Source organism: Hemiscyllium ocellatum, chromosome 2 (genome assembly GCF_020745735.1).
Source record: "Hemiscyllium ocellatum isolate sHemOce1 chromosome 2, sHemOce1.pat.X.cur, whole genome shotgun sequence".
Lineage (NCBI taxonomy): Eukaryota > Metazoa > Chordata > Chondrichthyes > Orectolobiformes > Hemiscylliidae > Hemiscyllium > Hemiscyllium ocellatum.
Window position 1 is genome coordinate 71772691 of NC_083402.1, and position 26671 is coordinate 71799361.

The 26671-nt window shown below is 44.5% G+C and overlaps 1 protein-coding gene across 1 annotated transcript in view; it reads left to right on the plus strand.

Moving 5' to 3' along the window:
- Positions 1-11940, plus strand: part of hsd17b4 (hydroxysteroid (17-beta) dehydrogenase 4) — a 134510-nt gene extending 122570 nt beyond the window's left edge. Inside the window, exons 23-24 of the mRNA XM_060844657.1 lie at positions 4336-4463; positions 11114-11940. Coding sequence (XP_060700640.1) covers positions 4336-4463; positions 11114-11203 — 218 coding nt within the window. The 3' untranslated portion in view covers positions 11204-11940. The remainder of the gene's footprint in view (positions 1-4335; positions 4464-11113) is intronic.
- Positions 11941-26671: the final 14731 nt, after the last annotated feature.

Genomic DNA, 26671 nt, shown 5'->3' on the forward strand with positions numbered 1-26671 from the left:
TCACACCTTGTACAAATGAAAATGGGTGAGGATCTTGGAGACCATTGTCTCAGTCCCAGAACATCACTTCAGGGGTCTTTCAGCGTAATATCCAAAACCCAACCATCTGCAGCTGCTACATCAATGACCTTTCTTCCATCATAAGGTGAGAAGTGGCGATATTTGCTGATGATTGTGCAATGTTCAGCACCAGTACAAAATCCACAGATATTGAAGCAGTTCTGGATCATGTGCAGCATTACTTGATTTAAATTCAGGTTTTGCCTAATGCATGACGTGAATGTTACTTGCATTTAAGTGCCTGGCAGAGACCATCTTCAAGAAAGAATGTAACCATCTCCTCTTGAAATCAACTGCATAACCATTGCAGAGTCTCCCACCTTCTAGATTAGAGTGGTGTTGGAAAAGCACAGCAGTTCAGGCAGCATCCGAGGAGCAGGAAAATCGATGTTTCCTGCTCCTCGGATGCTGCCTGAACTGCTGTGCTTTTCCAGCACCACTCTAATCTAGAATCTGGTTTCCAGCATCTGCAGTCCTTGTTTTTACCTCTAGTCTCCCACCTTCAATATGCTGGGGTTACAATTGACCAGGAGCTGAACTGGACCAGTGCATGAATACTGAGGTTATAAGAGGAGGTCAGAGGCTAAGAATCCTGCAATTAAAAACTCACTACATGACTACTCTATCGACTGGGACTACGATGTTGTGGCCATCACGGAAACGTGGATAGATGAGGGACAGGAATGGTTGTTGGAGGTTCCTGGTTACAGATGTTTCAGTAAGATTAGGGAGGGTGGTTAAAAAAAGGAGGGGGGGTGGCATTGCTAATTAGAAATGGTATAACGGCTGCAGAAAGGAAGTTTGAGGGGGATCTGCCTTTGGAGGTAGTATGGGCTGAAGTCAGAAATAGGAAAGGTGCAGTCACCTTGTTGGGTGTTTTCTATAGGCCCCCCAATAGCAGCAGAGATGTGGAGAAACAGATTGGGAAACAAATTTTGGAAAGGTGCAGAAGTCACAGGGTCGTAGTCATGGGTGACTTCAACTTCCCAAATATTGATTGGAAGCTCTTTAGATCAAGTAGATTGAATGGGGCAGTGTTTGTGCAGTGTGTCCAGGAAGCTTTTCTAACTCAGTGTGTAGATTGTCCAACCAGAGGGGAGGCCATATTGGATTTGGTACTCGGCAATGAACCGGGACAAGTGATGGGCTTGTTAGTGGGTGAACATTTTGGTGATGGTGACCACAATTCTGTGACTTTCACCTTGGTTATGGAGAGAGATAGGTGCGCACAACAGGGTAGATTTTACAATTGGGGGAAGGGAAATTACGATGCTGTAAGACAGGATTTGAGGAGCATAAATTGGGAGCATAGGCTGTCAGGGAAGGATGTGGTAGAAATGTGGAACTTTCTCAAGGAGCAGATACGACGTGTCCTTGATATGTATGTACCTATCAGGCAGGAAAGAAATGGTCGTGTGAGGGAGCCTTGGTTGACGAGGGAGGTTGAATGTCTAGTAAAGAGGAAGAAGGAGGCTTACATAAGGTTGAGGAAACAGGGTTCAGACAGGGCAATGGAGGGATATAGGATAGCCAGAAGGGACCTGAAGAAAGGGATTAGGAGAGCTAAGAGAGGGCATGAAAAATCCTTGGCGGATAGGATCAAGGATAACCCCAAGGCATTTTATGCGTATGTGAGAAACATGAGAATGACAAGAACGAGGGTAGGTCCGATCAAGGACAGGAGTGGGAGATTGTGTATTTGAGTCGGAAGAGATAGGAGAGGTCTTAAATGAGTACTTTTCTTCAGTATTTACGAACGAGAGGGGCCGTATTGTTGAAGAGGAGAGTGTGAAACGGACTGGTAAGCTAGAAGAGATACTTGTTAGGAAGGAAGATGTGTTGGACATTTTGAGCAATTTGAGGATAGACAAGTCCCCCGGGCCTGACGGGATATATCCTAGGATTATGTGGGAAGCAAGAGAGGAAATTGCAGTACCGTTGGCAATGATCTTTTCGTCTTCACTGTCAACGGGGGTGGTACCAGGGGACTGGAGAGTAGCGAATGTTGTGCCCCTGTTCAAAAAAGGGAATAGGGATAACCCCGGGAATTATAGGCCAGTTAGTCTTACTTCTGTGGTAGGCAAAGTAATGGAAAGGGTACTGAGGGATAGGATTTATGTGTATCTGGAAAGACACTGCTTGATTAGGGACAGCCAGCATGGATTTGTGAAGGGTAGGTCTTGCCTTACAAGTCTTATTGAATTCTTTGAGGAGGTGACCAAGCATGTGGATGAGGGTAGAGCAGTGGATGTAGTGTACATGGATTTTAGTAATGTATTTGATAAGGTTCCCCATGGTAGGCTTATGCGGAAAGTCAGGAGGCATGGGATAGAGGGAAATTTGGCCAATTGGATAGAAAACTAGCTAACCGGTCGAAGTCAGAGAGTGGTGGTAGATGGTAAATATTCAGCCTGGAGCCCAGTTACAAGTGGAGTTCCGCAGGGATCAGTTCTGGGTCCTCTGCTGTTTGTAATTTTTATTAATGACTTGGATGAGGGAGTCGAAGGGTGGGTCAGTAAATTTGCAGATGATACGAAGATTGGTGGAGTTGTGGACAGTGAGGAGGGCTGTTGTTGGCTGCAAAGGGACTTAGATATGATGCAGAGCTGGGCTGAGGAGTGGCAGATGGAGTTCAACCCTGCCAAGTGTGAGGTTGTCCATTTTGGAAGAACAAATAAGAATGCGGAATTCAGGGTTAACGGTAGGGTTCTTAATCAGGTGGAGGAACAGAGGGATCTTGGGGTCTATGTACATAGATCTTTGAAAGTTGCCACTCAGGTGGATAGAGCTTGTAAGAAGGCCTATGGTATATTAGCGTTCATTAGCAGAGGGATTGAATTCAAAAGTCGTGAAGTGATGTTGCAGCTGTACAGGACTTTGGTTAGGCCACATTTGGAGTACTGTGTGCAGTTCTGGTCGCCTCACTTTAGGAAAGATGTGGAAGCTTTGGAGAGGGTGCAGAGAAGATTTACCAGGATGTTGCCTGGAATGGAGAATAGGTCGTACGAGGATAGGTTGAGAGTTCTCGGCCTTTTCTCTTTGGAACGGCGAAGGATGAGGGGTGACTTGATAGAGGTTTATAAGATGATCAGAGGAATAGATAGAGTAGACAGTCAGAAACTTTTTCCCCGGGTACAACAGAGTATTACAAGGGGACATAAATTTAAGGTGAAGGGTGGAAGGTATAGGGGAGATGTCAGGGGTGGGTTCTTTACCCAGAGAGTGGTGGGGGCATGGAATGCGCTGCCCGTGGGAGTGGTAGAGTCAGAATCATTGGCGACCTTTAAGCAGCAATTGGATAGGTACATGGATGGGTGCTTAATCTAGGATAGATGTTCGGCACAACATTGTGGGCCGAAGGGCCTGTTCTGTGCTGTATTGTTCTATGTTCTATGTTCTACAGTGCACAAGTCAGGGTTATAAGAGAAGGCTGTCCATTTGCTAGATGAGTGTAGCTATAACTACATTCAAGAAGCTTGACTCCATTTGGACATGACAGCCTGCTTCATTTGTAGCACACATCCAGCACTTTAAGCATTCAGTGCCTCCACCTCAGATGTACAGTAGCACCAGTATGTACCATCTACAAAATACGCGGCAGTAACTCTGTGCTCTCCGAGTAACTCTCCGAGTCTCCTTCCATTATACTCATGTGATCTTTGCAACGTACATAGGCAAAGGCATCAGAATAACACCAATTGCAAGTTCTCTTGCAAACTGAGCACTATCCAATTTGTAACTATATTTCCGTTGCTTCACTGTCACTGATTCAAAATCCTGGAACACTCTTCGTAACAACGTTAGGAATACTGATCAGATGAACTACTGTTGTTCAAGAAAGTGGTTAATCACCAGGTTCTGTCGGATAATAAGGGATGGGCAACCTTGCCAGCAAGGTGCCCACATCTCACGATTGCATTCACCAAGTAAAACTTGCAATGAGGTCGCGACCATGTTCTTAATGTATGTGGCATTTGAACATTTTATTCTCAGAGAATAGAGATCATAATTGCAATAAATAATCAAACATTTTACAAACAGGCGTGAACTATCTTGTCCCTTATATTTAAGAGACATGAAAATAGGTATTAAAGTGTGATTTTACACACCCTATTAAATCTCTCACTATGGCACTATTGAGTTTCATCGATAACAATTTACCAATTTATAATGCTGCATATTTAGTTTGTATTTGCTATTCTTCAAAAAAAACATAAATACATATTTTTCATTGTTAAACAGAGTTCGTTCTAATAGATTTTGTGTGTCCTTTAGCTATTGACTTGAAGAATGGTTCTGGAGAACTGTACAAGGGAGCAGCACGGCATCGGGCTGACGCTATTTTTACACTCTCTGATGAAGACTTCATTCAAGTGGTATCAGGAAAGCTTAATCCACAAAAGGTAAATAAACCCTCTGCCAACACACAATTTTGATTTTCCCCCCTTCTTTGTAAGACAACACAGTTTTATAACTAGGAGAAAGTGAGGTCCGCAGATGCTGGAGATCAGAGTCGAGAGTGTGATGCTGGAAAAGCACAGCAGGTCAGGCAGCATCCAAGGAGCAGAAAAAGCAACGTTTCGGGCATAAGCCCTTCATCAGGAATGAGGCTTTTGGGCCAGAGGTCTGAGAGATAAATGGGGTGGGGGGGGGGGAGGGGAAGGTAGGTAGATGTAGGTGGGGGAGAAGGTGATAGATTGGAGAGGAGGGTGGAGTGGATATATGGGAAGGACGATGTTCAGGTCAAAAGGGCAGAGCCGAGTTGGAAGTTTGGGACTGGGATAAGACGATGGGAGGGGAAATGAGGAAAGTGGTGAAATCCACATTAATCCTGTGTGGTTGCAGTGTCCCAAGGTAGAAGATGAGATGTTCTTCCTCCAGGCGTTGAGTGGTTAGGGTTTTGGTGATGGGGGATGTCCAGGACCTGCTGTCCTTGGTGGAGTGGGAGGGGGAGTTAAACTGTTCAGCCACAGGGCGGTGGGGTTAGTTGGTGGGGGAGTCCCAGAGCTGCTCTTTGAAACAATCCGCAACTTGTGGTCTCCTCTACATCAGGGAGACAGGACACCATCGGGTATAGCAGATACAGTAGGTGACATTTGTGGAGGTATAGATAAGTTTCTGTGGAAGGAATCCTTTGGGGCCTTGGATGGAGGTGAGGGGGGAGGTATGGGTGCAGGTTTTGCACTTCTTGCGGTGGCATGGGAAGGTGCTGGGAGTAGTGTGTGGGCTGGTGAGGGTGTAGATCTGATAAGGGAGTTGTGGAGGGAATGGTCTCTCCGAAACGCTGATAGAGGTGGGGAAGGAAATATATCCCCGATATTGTGGTCTGTTTCGAGGGGGCGGAGGATGATGCGATGTATACGGAGGTTGATGGGGTGGAAAGTGAGGACCTTGTTGCATTTGGAGGAATGGGGTTCAAGGGTGGAGGTGTAGGAAGTGAAGGAGATATGCTGGAGGGCATCGTTCACCATGTCAGAGGGGAAAATTGCGATCTCTTCCTACAGTCCCCCCGACCATGACCTCACCTCCCATCACCAAACCATCATCTCCCAGACCATACCCAACCTCATCACCTCTGGGCACTTCCCGTCCACAGCCTCCATCCTCATAGTCCGAGAACTCTGCACCGCCCAATTCTACCTCTTACTGAAGATTCACAAACCCCGAGTGGTCCAGTTGATCCATTGTCTTAAGCCTACTCCTGTTCCACCGAACTCAACTCTGCATACCTTAACACCTTAGTCCAGGAACTCCCCACCTACTTTCGTGACACCACCCATGCCCTTCATCTCCCCCAAGACATGCGTTTCCCTGGACCCCTATACCTTATCTTCACCAAGGACATCCACTGCCAGTATACATCTATTCGTCATGACAAAGGCCTCCAAGCACTCCATTTCTTCCTCTCACACCGTCCCAACCAGTACCCTTCCACCGTCACCCTCGTCCACCTGGCCGAACTGGTCCTCAACCTCAACAACTTCTCCTTCCAATCCTCCCACTTCCTCCAATCCAAAGGGGTAGCCATGGGAACCCGCATGGGACCCAGGTATGCCTGCCTCTTTGTTGGGTACGTGGAATAGTCCATCTACCGCAGCTACACCAGCACCATTCCCAACCTTTTCCTCTGCCACACCAATGACTGTATCAGCGCTATCTCTTGCTCCCACGCGAAGGTTGAACAGTTCATCAACATGACTAACACCTTTCACCCTGACCTCAAATTCACCTGGACCATCTCTGACCCCTTCCTGGACCTCTCCATCTCCGACAACCGACTAACCATGGGCATCTACTACAAATCCACTGACCCCCACGGCCACCTGGACTACACCTCCTTCCACTCTGCCTCCTGTAAAAACACCATCCCCTATTCTCAATTCCTCCATCTGTGCTGCATCCAGGATAACCAATTTCATAATAGAACATCCCAGATGTTCTTCCTCCAGGTGTTGGGTGGTTAGGGCTTTGGTGATGGGGGATGTCCAGGACCTGCTGTCCTTGGTGGAGTGGGAGGGGGAGTTAAACTGTTCAGCCACGGGGCGGTGGGGTTAGTTGGTGGGGGAGTCCCAGAGCTGTTCTTTGAAACAATCCGCAACTTGTGGTCTCCTCTACATCAGGGAGACAGGACACCATCGGGTATAGCAGATACAGTAGGTGACATTTGTGGAGGTATAGATAAGTTTCTGTGGAAGGAATCCTTTGGGGCCTTGGATGGAGGTGAGGGGGGAGGTATGGGTGCAGGGTGGAGGATGGGGAAGTCTCCTTCAAAGACTGCAATTTCCCTCCCACATGTTGATGATATCCTCCAGTGCATCTCCTCCACTTCCCGCACCTCCGTCCCTGAACTCCACCCCACCAACCTCCATATACATCGCTTCATCCTCTGCCGCTTCCGCCACCTACAAACAGACCCCACCACCGGAGATATATTTCCCTCCCCACCCCATCAGTGTTTCGGAGAGGCCATTCCCTCCAAGACTCCCTTGTCAGATCCACGGCCCCCACCAACCCGCACCCCACTCCTGGCACCTTCCCGTGCCACCACAAGAAGGGCAAATCCTGTGCCTACACTCTCCCCCTCACCCCCCACTCCCCTCCCCCACCTCCGTCCAAGGCCCCAAATGATCCTTCCACATCTGACAGCAACTTAATTGTACTTCCACAAATGTCATCTACTGTTTTCATTGCACCCGATGTGGTCTCTTCTACGTACAGGGATACAGGACGCCAACTTGTGGATCATTTCAGAGAACATCTCTGGGATGTCTGCACCATCCAACCCCCATTGCTCCGTGGATGAGCACTTTAGCTCCCCCACCCACTTCACCAAGAATGTGCAGGTCCTGGGCCACCTGCATCGTCAAGCCATAACCACCTAATGCCTGGAGGAAGAACACCTCATCTTCCGTCTTGGGACACTGCAACCTCATAGGATTAATGTGGATTTCACTAGTTTCCTCATTTCCCCATCCCCAAACCTATCCAAATCCCAAGTCTCCAACTTGGCACCGCCCTCTTGACCTGTCCATCATCTTTCCCATCTATCCGCTCCACCCTCCTATAGCCTTCTCTCCCACCTTCATCTTCCTATTGTGTTCCCAGCTACCATCCCCCTCCCATTTATCTCTCAGCAACCCCCGGCCCACAAGCTTCATTGCTGATGAAGAGCTTATGTCTGAAACATCGATTCTCCTGCTCCTTGGATGCTGCCTGACCTGCATTGCGTTTCCAGCACCACACTCTAGACAAGTATTCTAACTGTGTAATTTTGTTGTATTTTGGTCATCGATCCAAATTTGAGGGGTGAAGTTGACATATGTAAATCTTAAAGGTCTGTTGCAGTGGAAATTGAGAAGTTTTCAAGCATGTTTTTTTTTTAAATAGGAAACCAGTAGGCTGGAGCCTCCTGTACCAAAGAATTTAAAAGCTTTTCTTAGCTGAGCTAAATGACAGTAGCTGAATATGCAGCCTTATGTCCTACTTGGAAGAATCCTTGGATGATTTGACTGGAGACTGTCTTCTAGTCTCACCTCACCTAGCTTGCTAAAGTCTTCTAAGCAAGGAAACCTGATATCCTTATCTGTTTGGACCAAGTATGATTCCAGATTCAGTGATGCAGTTGACCTTTAGCTTCACTCTGAAATGGACTTGCAAGCTACTTAGTTCAAGGACCATTAGTGATGGCCCACAAATGATGGCCAGTCACATCCCATGGAAGAATAAATAAAAGAATAACTACCTAACATCCAAGATCACCTAACTTGAAAAGTTAAAACTCTCACAACACCAGGTTATAGTCCAACAGGTTTATTTGGAAGCACCAGCTTTCGGAGCGCTGCTCCTTCATCAGGTGGTTGTCTTCAAGCTTCCAATTAAACCTGTTGGACTGTAACCTGGTGTTGAGATTTTTAACTTTTTACACCCCAGTCCAATACCAGCATCTCCAAATCATTGCTTGAAAAGTTCATTTCCTTATTTTTGAAATGGACCAATTGTAAATCTGTTTCCAAGTTTCTTTTAGGTCATGTAAAAATAATAATCACACAGCAAACTAGATACCTGTTTTGTTCATTAGTAATATTAATGCCATTGGTAAAGTACTTATAATTTATTGCCAGAACAATCACACTTAGAAAAACAACTTCTGGCAAAGTTTATAGGGCCATCCAGTCAATAAATTATTCCTTTTTAATCGAATGTTTAGATTTCATAAAAACTTCGAAGGTATTTCTGGTAGGACCGAATGGGGAATATGTCAATGAAACTATTAAAGTACTCACTGTTTCATAGTCCATACGGATAAAACTTTTCAAAACTTTAAGAAAATACTTCAAAGTACATTTCAAATTATATTTCACTTTTTTTGCATTACTAGGAGGAGCAATCTAGGCATCTAGCATATTATGCATTTTCTGATCATCTTTAAAAGTAAAATAAATTAGTAAAGATTAATGTATTGTACATATTCAAATCACCAAATCAAATCTGGGTATAAAAATTCTGAAAGGTTTTCATAAGTTTTTAGTTGCTAATTTCTTTCTTCAGGATTTTCAAAGTAATTGAATGTTTGAATGTGCTAGAAATTGTATAGAAAAATAGAGAGCTGGAGAAACTAAGCAGCATCTGTTGGAAAAGGAACAGCGCTGATTTCACATCCCTTTGAAGAATCATATTGGAATTGAAACTTTAACTGTTTCTGTTTCACAGGTATTGCCACACCTGCTGAGTCTCTCCAGCACTTTTATTTAAAATTTCATATCTCCAGCAATTGCACGGATTATATTTCTATATGTGCCCTATTTCAGTTTCCAGCAAGTATGAGTAATTAGCAATAAGGAACAGAAACTGATTCACGATTGATGCAGAGTTGATGATCATCCTAAGTATGATGATGCAATATTGTTGCTGATGCACAGGAAACTCCAAAAGATGCTTGAGAGGATGAGTCAGACAAATTTCAACTATAAAATTAGATAGATTTGACAAAGGTAGTTGATTTAAGGTTAAGATTGATTAAGATAGCAATTGAATATGCAGATAAAATTATTTGGATGCTAGAAATATTTCACAGCAATGAGTCATGTCTTGTACCACCTTGAGAACTACCTGCTCTTTGAATAATGGTGCCTTTTAACTTGTACTTGAATCACCATTATGGGTGGATTAACCTTTGGTTACAGTAGCTCGGTGGTTAGCACTGTTGCCTCACAACGCCAGGGACCCGGGTACAATTCCCACCTCGGGCGACTGTCTGTGTTGAGTTTGCACATTCTTCCCGTGTCTGTGTGGGTTTCCTCCGGGTGCTTTGGTTTCCTCCCACAATCCAAAGATGTGCCTGTTCGATGACTTGGCCATGTTAAAATTGCCCATAATATTCAGGAATGTGTAGTTTAGGTGTTTTAGTCTGGGTTAAATGTAGAGCATTAGGGAATGGGTCTGGGTGGATTTTTCTTTCCGAGGGCTTGGTGTGAACTTTCCACACCGGAGGGATTCTATTCAATATCATCTGAAGGATGGCAATTCTACAATATGTCTTTCCCTCAGTGTTGCATTGAAATGTCAGCCTGTATTGCTGTGACACAGTCGTAGCATGTATGCTGACTCAGTTCAGACTCCTGTGTTAGCTTCATGCTGCCTATTCCATAATCAAATTACAGGATCAGACTTTCAAATCGATTGGTATTGGCTTGTCAAACATTTAACTTACTAATCCTGGTTGAAGATATTAATTAAAACTATCCTAATGTGATCACCTACAACTTTCAGTAAAGTCTTCAATTTTATTCACCAGTGATTGTGAAGAGACATGAATTTCTAATCATAAAGGAGGTGTTTGGAAATGAAACAGGAAATGTGTTCAGCCTGTAAATCATGTTTAAAGTTCAATAATATCTTTCATTTCGCCTATATTACAGTCTTGAACTAATTGGAGTCATTTGTGTATTAATAAAACTATTATTACAAGTTAATTAAGCTGAAACTAAAAAAAAATGACATGTATTCATCATAGCTGGTTTCAATGTGTTCCTCCACCTGTGCAATTGCCAGCTGTCAAACAGAGTGGGCTTGAAGAATGTTTCACTTTAAGGGATTTGAATCTTGATTCTCTCTCTGAGGTTTCAGGTCATTGCTATAGACAGAATTAGTCTTTGATTAAGTAGCTTTCACCCACGGTGAATATCAACAGTCCCAAGGTCTCAGACTGGATCTAGAGAAAAGAACTTGTCTGTTTGAAAGCTTGACAAATACTTCTCAGATTTTTTGATCTGCTGGAGCTGATGCAATCTCCAGTAAGTGAGACTGGCAGAGACCTCAGGAAATGAGAGGACAGTGTCCCCTTTCCCCAGCTGCAGGAGAACACTGCCAGTGAAGTGCAGAAGTGTGAGGGACCTAGTACTGTGGATCCAACAGCTTTTACAACTGAGAACAGCCAATATTGAAGATTAAAAAGGAAAATTAAGCAATGATACTTTCTGGTATCATAAGAGATATCGCTTTCTATTTTGCGTAATTTGGATTATGCTTGAATTTCTTTTTTGTTTGCTTACAGGCTTTCTTTGCAGGCAAGCTGAAAGTTATGGGGAACATCATGCTTAGCCAGAAACTTGAAATGATCCTCAAAGATTACGCAAAACTATGAAAGAATAAGATTATTATTTCTGAATACATTCGTTTTGATCACAGAATCAACTAAAGAGCTTTGGACTGACATCATAACAATTGCTGCTTAAAATTATGAAATTATATGATTTCTTAAATTTTGTTTGATGTATAGCTAACTAAAATAATCTCAATTTTAATGTACCTTTTATTGTTGAAAGTTATAAAGCATAAACCTCTATCGTCATCACAGTAACTCTTGCTTTATCCTGGAATGTAGCATTGTTGTTTACTTTTGGACCATAAGTAAGATGTCAACTCTTTCCTTGGTTAATATCTTTTTTAAGATAACAGCTGTGTTAGCCACAATGTCCCAAACAAATACAAATCCAACCATGTTGGGATACGTTCCCTTAAAAACATTGCCATTCTTGAGGAGTGGACATTCGAAGAAGGTTACCGATTTACATCCAAACTTGAAGTAGATGCTGGATTTGAATACTCAGAATGCATTTATTGTTAGTTGAAGTATCATTTTTATATTTTAGACAATTTTTCTAATTTGGAGAGAAACATTGCAACTGCCAAGTATGTCTGTCTTCCGTCCTTCCAAGTAACAGATTAAACCTGATCATCTTTCTCTTTGCTTGTTAAAGTTCATGAAAAATTAGAGGTTGACTATTTTCCTGATATGAATGTACTAGTTGAAACTTGCCTGTACTAAATTCATTGGAAATAAGTAATGTTCCAGTCTTAATAAAGTTCACATACCAAGGACTGCTTGGAATTGTTTAATGGACATACCCAATACGATGATATCCTCCCAACGTCATGATTGCATATGCATCCACCTGGTGAATAGCATGATTGTTGATATATTGTAGAAATTCCACAACACCAGGTTATAATCCAACATGTTTATTTAGAAACACTAACTTTCAGAGCACCGCTCCTTCATCAGGTGGTTGTGGAGATTAAAGTCATGCTCACAGAATTTATAGCCAAAGGAGTCCAGTGTCATGGAGATGTGATACAGTAACCAATCATAGATTAAAACATTCATCTTTTATAATGTGATATGCTAGTTTCTGTTCTTTGATATGAAAATCCCAGATATAAATTCTGTGAGCATGACCTTAACCTCCACAACCACCTGATGAAAGATTGGCACTCGAAAAGCTAGTGCTTTCAAATAAACCTGTTGGATGATAACCTGGTTTGTAATTTTTAACTTTGTCCACCCCAGTCCAACACCGGTTCCTCCAAGTTATCGTAGAAATGTTATCCATTGAATTTTCAGCATGATTTCTGTTTTATATCGTGTGGGTAAAAACAAAATTGGTATTTTTTTCCACAGATTAGGTTACAACAAGTAAAAAGTAGATGAAATTTTGACAGGTTCAAACTGTGTGCTATTATTTTGACATTGAACCCTTTTACCAGAGAACCAGCAAAAAACTGATATTGATTATAATTGGGGTGATGCATTCTAAAATGCAAACTGGGTAATTGCTGTTCATCAAGCCAACAGGTTTATTCTGTGTACCTAGGAGAAACAGCGTTCTGAGAGACTGCTTTCCTGATAGTAATTTAAGTCACATACATACATCTCACCGTCTCATTGGTTGCATAGGCTTCTTATGATCAGGAGATTACAGGATGTGTTTGGTGATTACAGGGGCTGACACATCCCAGATGGGTGTCTAATTAATGGCTTGTAAAGTTACACACTCCTATTGAAGTGCGCATTACTCAGTGCTGGGTCATTTTGTCCTCGTCATGGAGTCCCTGACAGTGAGCGTTCCAGTGGTGGTATCCTTTATATTTTCAGTTGGCACCTTGGCCAGGCCAATCATGTCATTCCCATGTTAAATGATCCATTTGACTCAACAATATCAATGGGGTCCCTCTTCTCATTATACTGCAGAATATTGCCCCTCACTAGATTATCATGGTTCGAACATTTGCAATTATTCCAATCATGATGTCCCTTTTTGTGTATTAGGGGGATAATCTTTCTTCCTATTCTGCTTACTATAACTAGTCTGATTGCAATGTTAAATACTTTGATTGTAATATTCATAGTTCTCCAACTCTATTGTTGGTTTATTCAGCTGTGTGACATATTTGTTTATCTATTAATACTCCTCCCACTACATGAAGGGATCCAAGATTTCTGGGTTACTCTGAACGCTGTAGAGTTATGCCTCAACAACTCCCTTCTCCCTTCTCAGCAGGTTCCCAATCTGGAAGAGAATCTGCCAGGCACAATCTCTGAACACAGCTGCATCCCAAGGGTGGGAGCGGTTGGGGTGCCAGAAGTCTGCAACAGACTGCAGCCATTCTCTCAGTATTGGAGTGACAGCTTAGAATTTTAGGTTCAAATTCCTAACATGATACTTGAACACCTTGACAGTTGCAAGAATGCTACCATTTGAAGTGCAGTTATGCTTTCAATATTTTAAACATTTAGCTTATTCTGTGTTGAAGTTTAAATTTTCTCCCAGTTGTTTCTTTTGTGTGAATGGTTTGATATGTTTCTATAAGCAAGCTGGCTGTGAAACTCCACTGTGTTAGTGCTATGGAAACCAGGTAATGAAAAGATGGTACGAGATCTCTTCCTTGATTTCTGGCCCAGTTGTACTGATAACAACAACATCATCACCCTTAAAAATCTGATTATGTATGTACATTGTGCTTCCATCAACATACATTGCTGATTTGGTGACTGGCCTGCCATTTTGGACCTTGGACATTATTAATGTTTGTTCTTAAATTCACATAGCCGAATCGGTGGTCAGAAAGAGAAACTGTAGCATTTTGCACTACTGTACTAGTAATCACCTCGACTACACCTCACAGTTTTCTGTAAGGATTCGATTCCATTCTGCCAGTTTCTCTGGATCCGTTCTGATAATGCCACCTCCCTTCGGTCTGCCTCTAACGTTATCTTTTTCTTCAACTGAGGAATCCTCCCCATTTTGTTCGAAAGGGCCTTCAGCCTTGTCAGACCTATCACCCACACTTCTCCACTCCATTCCCTCATTTCCAGATCAATTACAGGGCTCTCCTTGTCTTTACTTCTCATCCCATCAATCTCTATGTTCAAACGATCATCCTTCTCCATTTCTGCCAACTCCAGTAGGAAGGCACCACTAAACCCATCACTGTCAGCATTCCACAGGGACCGTTTTATTTTCCCATGACATCCTGTTCCATTCCTTTTATCATTCCTAACGTTCTCTCATTCACCTTTACAACTTTCCCATCCAATTGTAGAAGGTGTAACACTTGCCTCGGCACTTCCTCCCTCCTCAGTGTCCAAGGCACTAAACATAATTTTCAATGAACCACTTCTACTTTTTTCAACCTAGTCTACTGCATTCACTGCTCACACTGTGGCCTTCTTTACACTGGTTGTCCGTAGAAATGTTCTGACTTTCTAAATGCTCGCAACAAACCATTTTGGTTACATGCTAACCCCTCTGCTCGAGGCCCAATGCAGCACAATGTAAGCAGCTCCTCATTTTGTGTTTAGACACTTTAGAGCCTCAAGGTCTCACTACCAAATTAAATAACTTCAGTCTTCATTTTTCTTACATTCTAACACCTCCCCACCACAGTCTTATTTTGATTGTGACTTGTTTACTTTGCACTTAGTGAGGACCAATTTTCTCCCTTTCACACTTTAATTTACATCAATTTACATTTTTCTTTCTCTTCCCGAACATTAACAATTTCTTTGCCTTTTGTACTAGGCCTCCTCCCCCTCTGTAAGTAGAATCAGATCGCAGATGTACGGTACGGAAACAGACCCTTTAGTCCAACTCGTCCAAGCTAACCAGGTATCTGAAATTAATCTAGTCCCATTTGCCAGCACTTGGCCAATATCCCTCTATACCTTTCCTATTCATGGACCCATCCTGATGACATTTTAATGTTGTAATTGTACCAGCCTCCTCCACTTCCTCTGGCAGCTCATTTTGTATACATACCATCTTCTGCATGGAAAAAGCTGTCCCTTAGGTCCCTTTTAAATCTATGCCCTCTAGTTCTGGACTACCCCATCCCAGGGAAAAAGACCTTGTCTGTTTTTCCTATCCATGTCTTTCATGATTCTATAAGGTCACCCCTCAGCCTCCGACACTCCAGGGAAAACAGCCCCAGCCTATTCAGCCTCACCCTTTAGCTCAAACCATCAAACCCTGGAAACATCCTTATAAATCTTTTCAGTTTTCACAGAATGCTATAAGAGGGAGACCAGAATTGCACAGTGTTCCACGAGTGGCCTAATCAATGTCCTGTACATCCATAACGTGACCTCCCAACTCCTATACTCAATGTTCTGACCAATAAAGGAAAGCATACCAGCGCCGCCTTCACCATTCTATCAACCTGAGATTCTACTTTCAAGGAGCTATGAATCTGCATTCTCTCTGTTCAACAACATTCCCAAGGACCTGCCATGATTTGCATTTCCAATTGCAGCACCTCAAGTTTATCTACATTAAACTTCAACTACCATTTCTTGGTCTGTCTGATCAAGATCCTGTTGTAACCTGAGGTAACCTTCTTGGCTGCCCACTACATCTCCAATTTTGGTGTTATCTGTAAACTTATTAACTATGCCTTCTATGTTCACATCCAAATCATTTATATAAATGATGAAAAGCATTGGACCCAGCACCAATCCTTGTGACACACCACTGGTCACAGGGCTCCAGTCTGAAAAGCAACCCTTCGCCACCACCACCTGTCTTCTAACTTCGAACCAGTTCTGTATCCAAATGGCTAGTTCTCCCTGTATTCCATGTGATCTAACCTTGTTAACCAGTCTACGATGAGGAACCTTGTCAAACGCCTTACTGAAGTCCATATAGATCACGTCCATTGCTCTGCCTTCATCAGTCCTCCTCGTTACCACTTCAAAAACCTCAAATTAGTGAGATATTGTTTCTCTCACACAAAACCATGTTGATTATCCCTAACCAGTCCTTGCCTTTCCAAATACATGTAAATCCTGTATCTCATAATTCCCTCCAACAACTTGCCCACCACTGATGTCAGGCTCACCTGTCTACAGTTCCCTGGCTTTTCCTTATCACTTTTCTTAAATAGTGGCACCACATTAGCCAACCTCCTGTATTCTGGCAACTCACCTGTAACTATCGATGATACCAATATCTCAGTAAGAGGCCCAGCAATCACTCCCCTAGCTTCCCACAGTTCCAGGGTACACCTGATCAGCTCATGGGAATTTATCAACCTTTATGCATTTCAAGACATCCAGCTCCTCCTCCTCTGTAATGTGGACATTTTTGAAGATGTCACTGTCTATTTCCCCACATTCTGTGCCTTCCATGTCCTCCTCCATAGTAAACACTGATGCATAATACTTGTTTAATATCTCCCCCAGGTCCTGCGGTTCCACAAAAAGGCTGCCTTGCTGATCTTTGAGGGATCCTATTCTCTTTTGTCCTTAATGTATTTATGAAATCACTTTAGATTCTCCTTAATTATATTTACCAAAGCTATCTTATGTCCCTTTTTTGCCCTCCTGATTTCTCTCAAGGAAAGTCATCTCAGGATTCACTCGATCTATCTTGTCTATACCTGACATATGCTTCCTTCTTTTTCGGGACCAAAACCTCTCTTTCTCTGGTCATCCAGCATCCCCAACACCTACCAGCCTCTCCTTTCACCCTAACAAGAATATAGTATGTCTGGACTCTCGTTATCTCATTTCTGGAGGCTTCCCATTTTCCCACCCATCTGCATGCAATCAACTTTTGAAAGCTCTTGCCTAATACCGTTAAAATTGGCCTTTCACCAATGTAGAAGTTTAATTTTTAGATCCTGTCTATCCTTTTCAATTACTATTTTAAAGCTAATAGAATTATGGTCACTGGCTCCAAAGTGCTCCCCCACTGACACCTCACTCACTTGTCTTGCCTTATTTCCCAAGAGTAGGCCAATGTTTTCATCTTCTCTAGTAGGTACACCAACATAGTGAATCAGAGAATTTTCTTGTACATGCTTAACAAATTCCTCTGTCTAAACCCTTAACACTATGGCAGTCCCAGTCTATGTTTGGAAAGTTAAAATCCCCTCCTATTACCACACTATTATTCTTACAGATTACTGAGATCTCCTTACCAATTTGTTTCTCAATTTCCCAGTCTATAATACAATCTCAATAAGGTGATCATCCCCTTCTTATTTCTCAGTTCCACCCTAATAACATTTGTGGACATATTCGCAGGAATATCCTCCTGTAATATTATCCCTTATCAAAACACCACTACCCCTCCTCTCTTGCTCCCCTTTCTATCCTTCCTATAGCATTTGTATCCTGGAACGTTAAGCTGCCAGTCTTGTCCATCCCTGAGCCAAGTCTCTGTAGTTGCTATAATATCCCAGTCTCATGTTCTTAACCATGGCCTGAGTTCATCTGCTTTCCCTGTTAGGCCTCTTGCATTGAAATAAATGCAGTTTAATTGATCTTGTTCTCTGCTTTGTTCCTGACCATTTGACTTGCTTCCTTTTGCAACTGTACCAGTCTCAGATTGATTTCTTTCCTCACTATCTTACTGGGTCCCACTCCACTTGCTGCACCTCTGTCCTCGAACCTCACCCCTCCAACTGCAAGGACAGAATCCACCCCCCATCCCCCACCCCTTCCCCACCGGTCCTCACCTTCCACCCTGCCGACCTCCATATACATCACATCATCCTCCCCCATTTCCACCACCTACAAACTGACCCCACCACCAGAGATATATTTCCCTCCCCTATCTGCTTTCCATAAAGACCATTCCCTTTGCAACTCCCTTATCAGGTCCACGCAACTCCCCTCACCCCCAACAATCTACCTTCCTCTGCCACTGCAGGATTTGCAAAACCTGCGCCCACACCTCCCCCCTCATCTCTGTCCATGGCTCCAAAGGAGCCTTCCACATCCATCAGAGTTTTACCTGCACTTCCACACGTCATTTACTGTATCAGTTGCTCCGGATATGGTCTCATCTATGTTAGGAAGACAGGACGCCTACTTGTAGAGTGCTACAGAGAACATCTCCGGGACTCCCGCACCAACCAACCCCACCGCCCCATGGCTGAACACTTCAACTCCCCCTCCCACTCTGCCAAGGACATACAGGTCCTGGGCCACCACCACCACCACTGCCTAAACACCCGATGCCTGGAGGAAGAATGCCTCATCTTCTGCCTCTGGACCATCCAACCCCATGGCATCAATGTGGATTTCACCAGTTTCCTCATTTCCCCTCCCTCCACCTTATCTCAATTCCTACCTTCCAACTTGGCACCACCCTCATGACCTGTCCATCTTCCTTCCCATCTATCTGTTCCACCCTCCTCTCCAACCTAATACTATTACCCCCACCTCCATCTACCTATTGCACTCTCAGCTATCTTCTTTCCAGCCCCCCCCCCACCCCCATCCACCCACCTCCCCATTTATCTCTCTACCTCCTCGGCTCACAGCCGCATTCCTGATGAAGGGCTTTTGCACGAAACATGGATTCTCCTGCACCTCAGATACTGCCTGACCTGCTGTGCTTTTCCAGCAGCACACTCTCGATTCTAATTTCCAACATCTGCAACTCTCATTTTCGCCTAGTTGACTTTACCCACCACAACAACCCAAGCCTTGTCATCACATAGGGTGCTTCCAGCACAGCTAACTCATTTTCACCTACTTACAGTTCCCATTATCAACTTTTCTCCTTTTCTGGCATATAATTATGCATTCCTTTGTTTGCTTAACTATTTTTCTCCAAGGAGTTCCAATGATTCACAACCCTCTAGAAGAAGAAATTCTTCCTCAATTCAGTCTTAAATTGGTATCCCTTTATCCTGAGATTATGTCCTTTGGTCCTTGACTCTCCCATGTGGGGAAGCATCCTCAGCATTTGCCCTACCAAGCCCATTAAGAATCCTATACATTTCAATGTGGTCACCTCTCATTCCTCTAAATTCTACTGAGTAGAGTCCCAACCTGTTTAGCCTTTGCTCATTAAACAATCTCTCCATACCAGAGGTCATCCTAGTGAACCTTCTCTGAACTGCATCCAATGAAATAGTGTCTTTATATAAATAAGAGTTCAAGTTTTCAAGACTCTAGAATGAGGTTTGTCAAGCTTGCATTTCAAAGAATTTACTGAGTACCACTTCTTCGCTTACTCCCTTCTTTGCATTTCCCAATATACCACTATTACTCAGATGTTACTTATGCTCTCTACACTGAAGACAGAAATGAAATTAAATTAGATTTCCTTCAGTACGGAAACAGGCCATTCGAGCCAAGTCTACACCAACCATCTGAACAGTCACCCACCCAGACCCATTCCCCTGCCTTATATTTACCCCTGACTAATGCACCTAACACTATGGATAATTTAGCATAGCCAATTCACCTGACCCACACATCTTTGGATTGTGAGAGGAAACCAAAGCACCTGGAGGAAACCCATGCAGATGGGGAGAATGTGCAAACTCCACACAGACCGATTCTCGCCCAAGGCAGGTATTGATCCCAGGTCCTTGGTGCTGTGAGGCAGCAGTGCTAACCACTGAGCCACTGTGCTGCCTGCCAGTTCAATTCATATGCCATCTGTCTACTTCCAATTACCAATTCTCCAGACTCACTTTCTGGAGGATCAGCACTTACTTTGTTAACATTTTATAATATTTATAGAAACTCCTACAACCTGTTTTATATTTTAGGCCAGCTTTCTTTTGAATACTAGTTTTTCTTCTCACTTTCTTTTGTCATGTACTGTATTTCTTTCTTATATTTTGCCCAATCTTCTGACATCTCATCTGCACAATTATACACATTATTCTTTTAGATTAATATCATCTTTAATCTTTCAATTTAGCAACACGGTCCGTCTCTTGGAGGTTTTCTTACTTGATGGCATGGTGACTCAGTGGTTAGCACTGTTACCTCACAGTGCCAGGAACCTGGGTTCGATACCAGCATTGGGTGACTGTGAAAATTCCACACAGATGTTCTCCCCTGCAGGTCAGATAAATTGGCCATGCTAAATTGCTCATAGTGTTAGGCGCATTAGTCAGGCATAAATAACGGGAAATGAGTTAGTGTTGGTTACTCTTTGGAGGGATAGTTTGGACTTGGTGGGCTGAAGGGCCTGTTTCCACACTCTGTAGGGAATCTAATCTATTACCGCTTAGATGCAAAAGGTCTGAAAATGAATTAAAAAGTGAGTGGTGTAGTGGCTCAGTGGTTAGCACTGCTGCCTCTCAGTGCTAGGGACCTGGGTTCGATTCCTGCCTTGGGTGACTGTTTGTGTGGAGTTTGCACATTTTCCCCATGTCTGTGTGGGTTTCCTCTGGGTGCTCCAGTTTCCTCCCAAAGTCCAAAGACGTGCCGGCCAGGTGAATTGGCAATGCTAGATTGCCCATAGCTGCATTATTCAGGGGTAAATATAGGGTAGAGGAATGGGTCTGGGTGAGTTGCTCTTTGGAGGATTGGTGTAGACTTGTTGGGCTGTAGGGTATCTATCTAATCATATCTATTCTAAATAGTTTGGAATATCCCCTTAAATGTCTACCACTACATTTCTGTTGACCTATTCTTCAGCGTAATTTGCCAATTCACTTTTGCTAGTTCTCTTTTTATACCTTTATAATTGTCTCTACTTATGTTTCTGAAAAAAATAAGTAACCCACTCTTCTGTCCTTTAAACTGAGTGTAAAAGTCAATCATACAATGACCAATACAACAAAATATTTTCACAGTGAGATCATTAATTAATCCAATCTCATTGTAATACACCAAGTTTACTACAGCCTGCTCCCTAGCTGGTTGCAAGACATGCTTTCTAAGAAATTATCTCAAAAATGTTCTACAAACTCCTCTTACCTTTGTTCGTTTCATGTTTCCAGATTGGTATTACATTAAAATCTCACCTGCCATGCCTATCTTACAAGCTCATTATTTCTTCATATATGCTCCACACTACTGTTTGGTTATTGTTAAAGGACACATGCTTCATTTCCATGAGTTACTTCTTGCCATTATCTTCTCTCATCACGTCGTGACTATAGTTCAAAGTCTCTACCATTTCCTTTTCTTACTAGTTCCCCAGTCTCATCCTCCAAGGGACTAATACTTACTCCAGCTACTATTTCCTTTTAGATACCTATATTAACTTTCATTTGTTTTTATATTCTTCTCATATTTGTAACCTTTTGGGCCCACCACTAAGTATTGTAAGCTTTTTCTATCAATTTGACACAATATTCCACATCCTTTGTTAGATATTGACGGTGTATCCTTCTCATAATGCCTTTCTTTCTGTTGCTGAAAATATATTTTTATGGAGTCTTACAATCATACAGCATGGAAACCGACCCATTGGTCTAACCAGTTCATGGATCAGTGGTGCTGGAAGAGCACAGCAGTTCAGGCAGCATCCAAGGAGCAGCGAAATTGATGTTTTGGGCAAAAGTCCTTCATCGGGAATAAAGGCAGAGGGCCTGAAGCATGGAGAGATAAGCGAGAGGAGGGTGGGGGTGGGGAGAAAGTAGCATAAAGTATAATAGGTGAGTGGGGGAGGGGATGAAGTTGATAGGTCAGGGAGGAGAGGGTGGAGTGGTTAGGTGGAAAAGGAGATAGGCAGGTAGGACAAGTCATGGGGACAGTGCTGAGCTGGAAGCTTGGAACTAGGGTGAGGGTGGGGGAAGGGGAAATGAGGAAATTGTTGAAGTCCACATTGATGCCCTGGGGTTGAAGTGTTCTGAGGCGGAAGATGAGGCGTTCTCCCTCCAGACATCTGGTGGTGAGGGAGCGGCAGTGAAGGAGGCCCAGGGCCTCCATGTCCTCGGCAGAGTGGGAGGGTTAGTTGAAATGTTGGGCCATGGGACGGTGTTGTTGATTGGTGCGGATGTCCTGGAGATGTTCCCTAAAGCACTCTGGGGAGACTGGGCGCCTCCTAGCAATGTAGAAGAGACCGCATCGGGAGCAACAGATACAATAAATGATATTAGTAGATGTGCTGGTAAAACTTTGATGGATCTGGAAGGCTCCTTTAGAGCCTTGGATAGAAGTGAGGGAGGAGGTGTGGGCACAGGTTTTACAGTTCCTGCGGTGGCAGGGGAAGGTGCCAGGATGGGAGGGTAGGTTGTAGGGGGGCATGGACCTGACAAGTAGTCACGGAGGGAACGGTCTTTGCGGAAGGCAGAAAGGGGTGGGGAGGGAAATATATCCCTGGTGGTGGGGTCTTTTTGGAGGTGGCGGAAATGTTGGCGGATATTTTGGTTTATGCAAAGGTTGGTAGGATGGATGAGCACCAGGGGCATTCTGTCTTTGTTACAGTTGGAGAGGTAGGGTCTGAGGGCAGAGGTGCGGGATGTGGACGAGATGCGTTGGAGGGCATCTTTAACCACGCGGGAAGGGAAATTGCGGTCTCTAAAGAAGGAGGCCATCTGGTGTGTTCTGTGGTGGAACTGGTCCTCCTGGGAGCAGATGCGGCAGAGGCGGAGGAATTGGGAATATGGGATGGCATTTTTGCAGGAGGTAGGGTGGGAAGAGATGTAATCCAGGTAGCTGTGGGAGTCGGTGGGTTTGTAAAAACTGTCAGTGTCAAGTCAGTCGTCATTAATGGAAATGGAGAGGTCCAGGAAGGGGAGGGAGGTGTCAGAGATGGTCCAGGTAAATTTAAGAACAGGATGGAATGTGTTGGTGAAGTTGATGAATTGCTCAACCTCTTCGCGGGAGCACGAGGTGGTGCCAATGCAGTCATCAATGTAGTGGAGGAAGAGGTAGGGAGTGGTGCCGGTGTAATTACGGAAGGTCGACTGTTCTACGTAGCCAACAAAGAGACAAGCATAGCTGGGCCCATACGTGTGCCCATGACTACCCCTTTGGTCTGGAGGAAGTGGGAGGATTCGAAGGAGAAATTAAGGGTGAGGACCAGTTCGGCCAAACAAATGAGAGTGTCGGTGGAAGAGTACTGTTGGGGACGTCTGGAGAGGAAAAAAATGGAGGGCTTGGAGGCCCTGGTCATGGGGGATGGAGATGTAGAGGAATTGGATATCCATGGTGAAGATGAGGCGTTGGGGGCCGGGCAAATGGAAGCCTTGAAGGAGGTGGAGGGCGTGGGTGGTATCTCGAACATATGTGGGGAGTTCCTGGACAAGGGAGGGTAGGACAGTGTCGAGGTAGATAGAGATGAGTTCAGTGGGGCCGGAGCATGCTGAGACAATGGGTCGGCCAGGGTGGTCAGGCTTGTGGATCTTGGGAAGGAGGTAGAACCGGGCAGTGCGGGGTTCCCGGACTATGAGATTGGAAGCTGTGGGTGAGAGATCTCCTGAGGTGATGAGGTTCTGTATGGTCTGGGAGATGATCATTTGGTGATGGGGGGTGGGGTCATGGTCGAGGGGGCAGTAGGAAGAGGTGTCCTCGAGTTGGCATTTGGCTTCAGCGGTGTAGAGGTCAGTGCGCCAGACTACCACTGCATCTCCTTTATCTGCTGGCTTAATGTTGAGGTTGGGATTGGAGCAGAGGGATTGGAGGGCTGCGCATTGTGAGGGTGAGAGGTTGGAGTGGGGGTGGTGGGTAGTCAGGTTGAGGCAGTTAATGTCCCGGCGGCAGTTAGAAATGAAGAGGTTGAGAGCAGGTAATAGGCCAGCGCAGGGAGTCCAGGTGGATGCAGTGTGTTGGAGGTGGGCAAAGGGGTCCTTGGAAGGTGGGCGGGAATCCTGATTGTGAAAGTAAGCTCAGAGCTGGAGGCAGCGGAAGAATTGTTCCCTGCCTCAGCTGAGGGCCACACTCTCTCAGAATTGCCCACATATGTTCGAGATACCACCCACGCCCTTCACCTCCTTCAAGACTTCCATTTGCTCGGCCCCCAACGCCTCATCTTCACCATGGATATCCAATTCCTCTACATCTCCATCCCCCATGACCAGGGCCTCCAAGCCCTCCGTTTTTTTCCTCTCCAGACGTCCCCAACAGTACTCTTCCACCGACACTCTCATTTGTTTGGCCGAACTGGTCCTCACCCTTAATTTCTCCTTCAAATCCTCCCACTTCCTCCAGACCAAAGGGGTAGTCATGGGCACACATATGGGCCCAGCTATGCCTGTCACTTTGTTGGCTACGTAGAACAGTCGACCTTCCGTAATTACACCGGCACCACTCCACACCTCTTCCTCCATTACGTTGATGACTGCATTGGCACCACCTCGTGCTCCCGTGAAGAGGTTGAGCAATTCATCAACTTCACCAACACATTCCACCCTGTTCTTAAATTTACCTGGACCATCTCTGACACCTCCCTCCCTTCCTGGACCTCTTCATCTCCATTAATTATGACTGACTTGACACTGACATTTTTTACGAACCCACCGACTCCCACAGCTACCTGGATTACACCTCTTCCCACCCTACCTCTTACAAAAATGCCATCCCGTATTCCCAACTCCTCCGCCTCCACCGTATCTGCTCCCAGGAGGACCAGTTCCACCACAGAACACACCAGATGACCTCCTTCTTTAGAGACCGCAATTTCCCTTCTCACGTGGTTAAAGATGGCCTCCAACGCACCTCATCCACATCACGCACCTCTGCCCTCAGACCCCACCCCTCCAACCATAACAAGGACAGAACGCCCTTGGTGCTCACCTTCCACCCTACCAACCTTCACATAAACCAAAATATCTGCCGACATTTCCGCCACCTCCAAAAAGACCCCACCACCAGGGATATAGTTCCCTCCCCACCCCTTTCTGCCTTCTGCAAAGACCGTTCCCTCCGTGACTACCTGGTCTGGTCCACGCCCCCCTACAACCTATCCTCCCATTCTGGCACCTTCCCCGCATTCTGCCACCGCAGGAACTGTAAAACCTGCGCCCACACCTTCTCCCTCACCTCCATCCAAGGCCCTAAAGGAGCCTTCCACATCCATCAAAGTTTTACCTGCACATCCACCAATATCAGTTATTGTATCCGTTGCTCCCGATGTGGTCTCCTCTACATAGGGGAGACTGGGTGCCTCCTAGCAGAGCGCTTTAGGGAACATCTCCGGGACACCCACACCAATAAACCACACCGCCCCGTGGCCCAACATTTCAACTCCCCCTCCCACTCTGCCGAGGACATGGAGGCCCTGGGCTTCCTTCACTGCCGCTCCCTCACCACCATAAGTCTGGAGGAAGAACACCTCATCTTCTGCCTCGGAGCACTTCAACCCCAGGGCATCAATGTGGACTTCAACAGCTTCCTCATTTTCTCTTCTCCCACCTCACCGTAGTTCCAAACTTCCAGCTCAGCACTGTCCCCATGACTTTCCTACCTGCCTATCTCCTTTTCCACCTATCACCTTCATCCCATCCCTCACTCACCTATTGTACTCTGTGCTACTTTCTCCCCACCCCCACCCTCCTCTAGCTTATCTCTCCACTCTTCAGGCTCTCTGCCTTTATTCCTGATGAAGGGCTTTTGCCCGAAACGTCGATTTCACTGCTCCTTGGATGCTGCCTGAACTGCTGTGCTCTTCCAGCACCACTAATCCAGAATGTGGTTACCAGCATCTGTAGTCATTGTTTTTACCTAACCAGTTCATGCCAACCATAATCCCAAACTAAACTTGTTCCTCCTGCTTGCACTTGGCCCATACCCCTCCAAACATTTCTTATTCATGTACTTATCTAAATGTCTTTTAAAACATTGTAACTGTATCCACATCCACCACTTCCTCTGGAAGTTCATTCCACACACGAACCGCTCTGATACCTGCAGGATGCCCCATGATCGTCTTCAAATAGTGTTACGGTATTGATTATATCCACCTGATCTGAAAATGTGTTGCTGGAAAAGCGCCGCAGGTCAGGCAGCATCCAAGGAGCAGGAGAATCGACGTTTTGGGCATGAGCCCTTCTTCAGGAATGGCTCATGCCCGAAACGTCGATTCTCCTGCTCTTGGATGCTGCCTGACCTGCTGCGCTTTTCCAGCAACAATTTTTCAGCTCTGATCTCCAGCATCTGCAGTCCTCACTTTCTCCTATATCCACCTGATGGCAGCTAAGGTCTATTCAAAGTTTTATCTGAAAAATCACACTGCGAACGATGCAATATTCCCTCATTATTGCACTACAATTTCAGCCCAAACCATATCCTGAAGTTCTGGAGTAGAGCTTAAAACCACAAATTTGTGACTCTAGGTGGGAGTGCTAATAGAGCCCAATCAGACAGACAGCTTTTGTTAAGTGTAGTAAATTACCTTCTTAATTTCTACTTCTGCCTTACTTACTGACCTATTCTCCCAGTCTAATTTGAACAACTATATTTTCATTCCTGTGTAATTCCTATATTTAAATTTAAAACATTAATTTTAGACCATATTTCTTTCCTTCAAACTAACTGTCAAATTTGATGTCATGACTACAGTTGCCTACAGGGTCCTTTACAATGAAATTATTGATCAATCCTGTCACATTATACATCATCAAGTTTAAT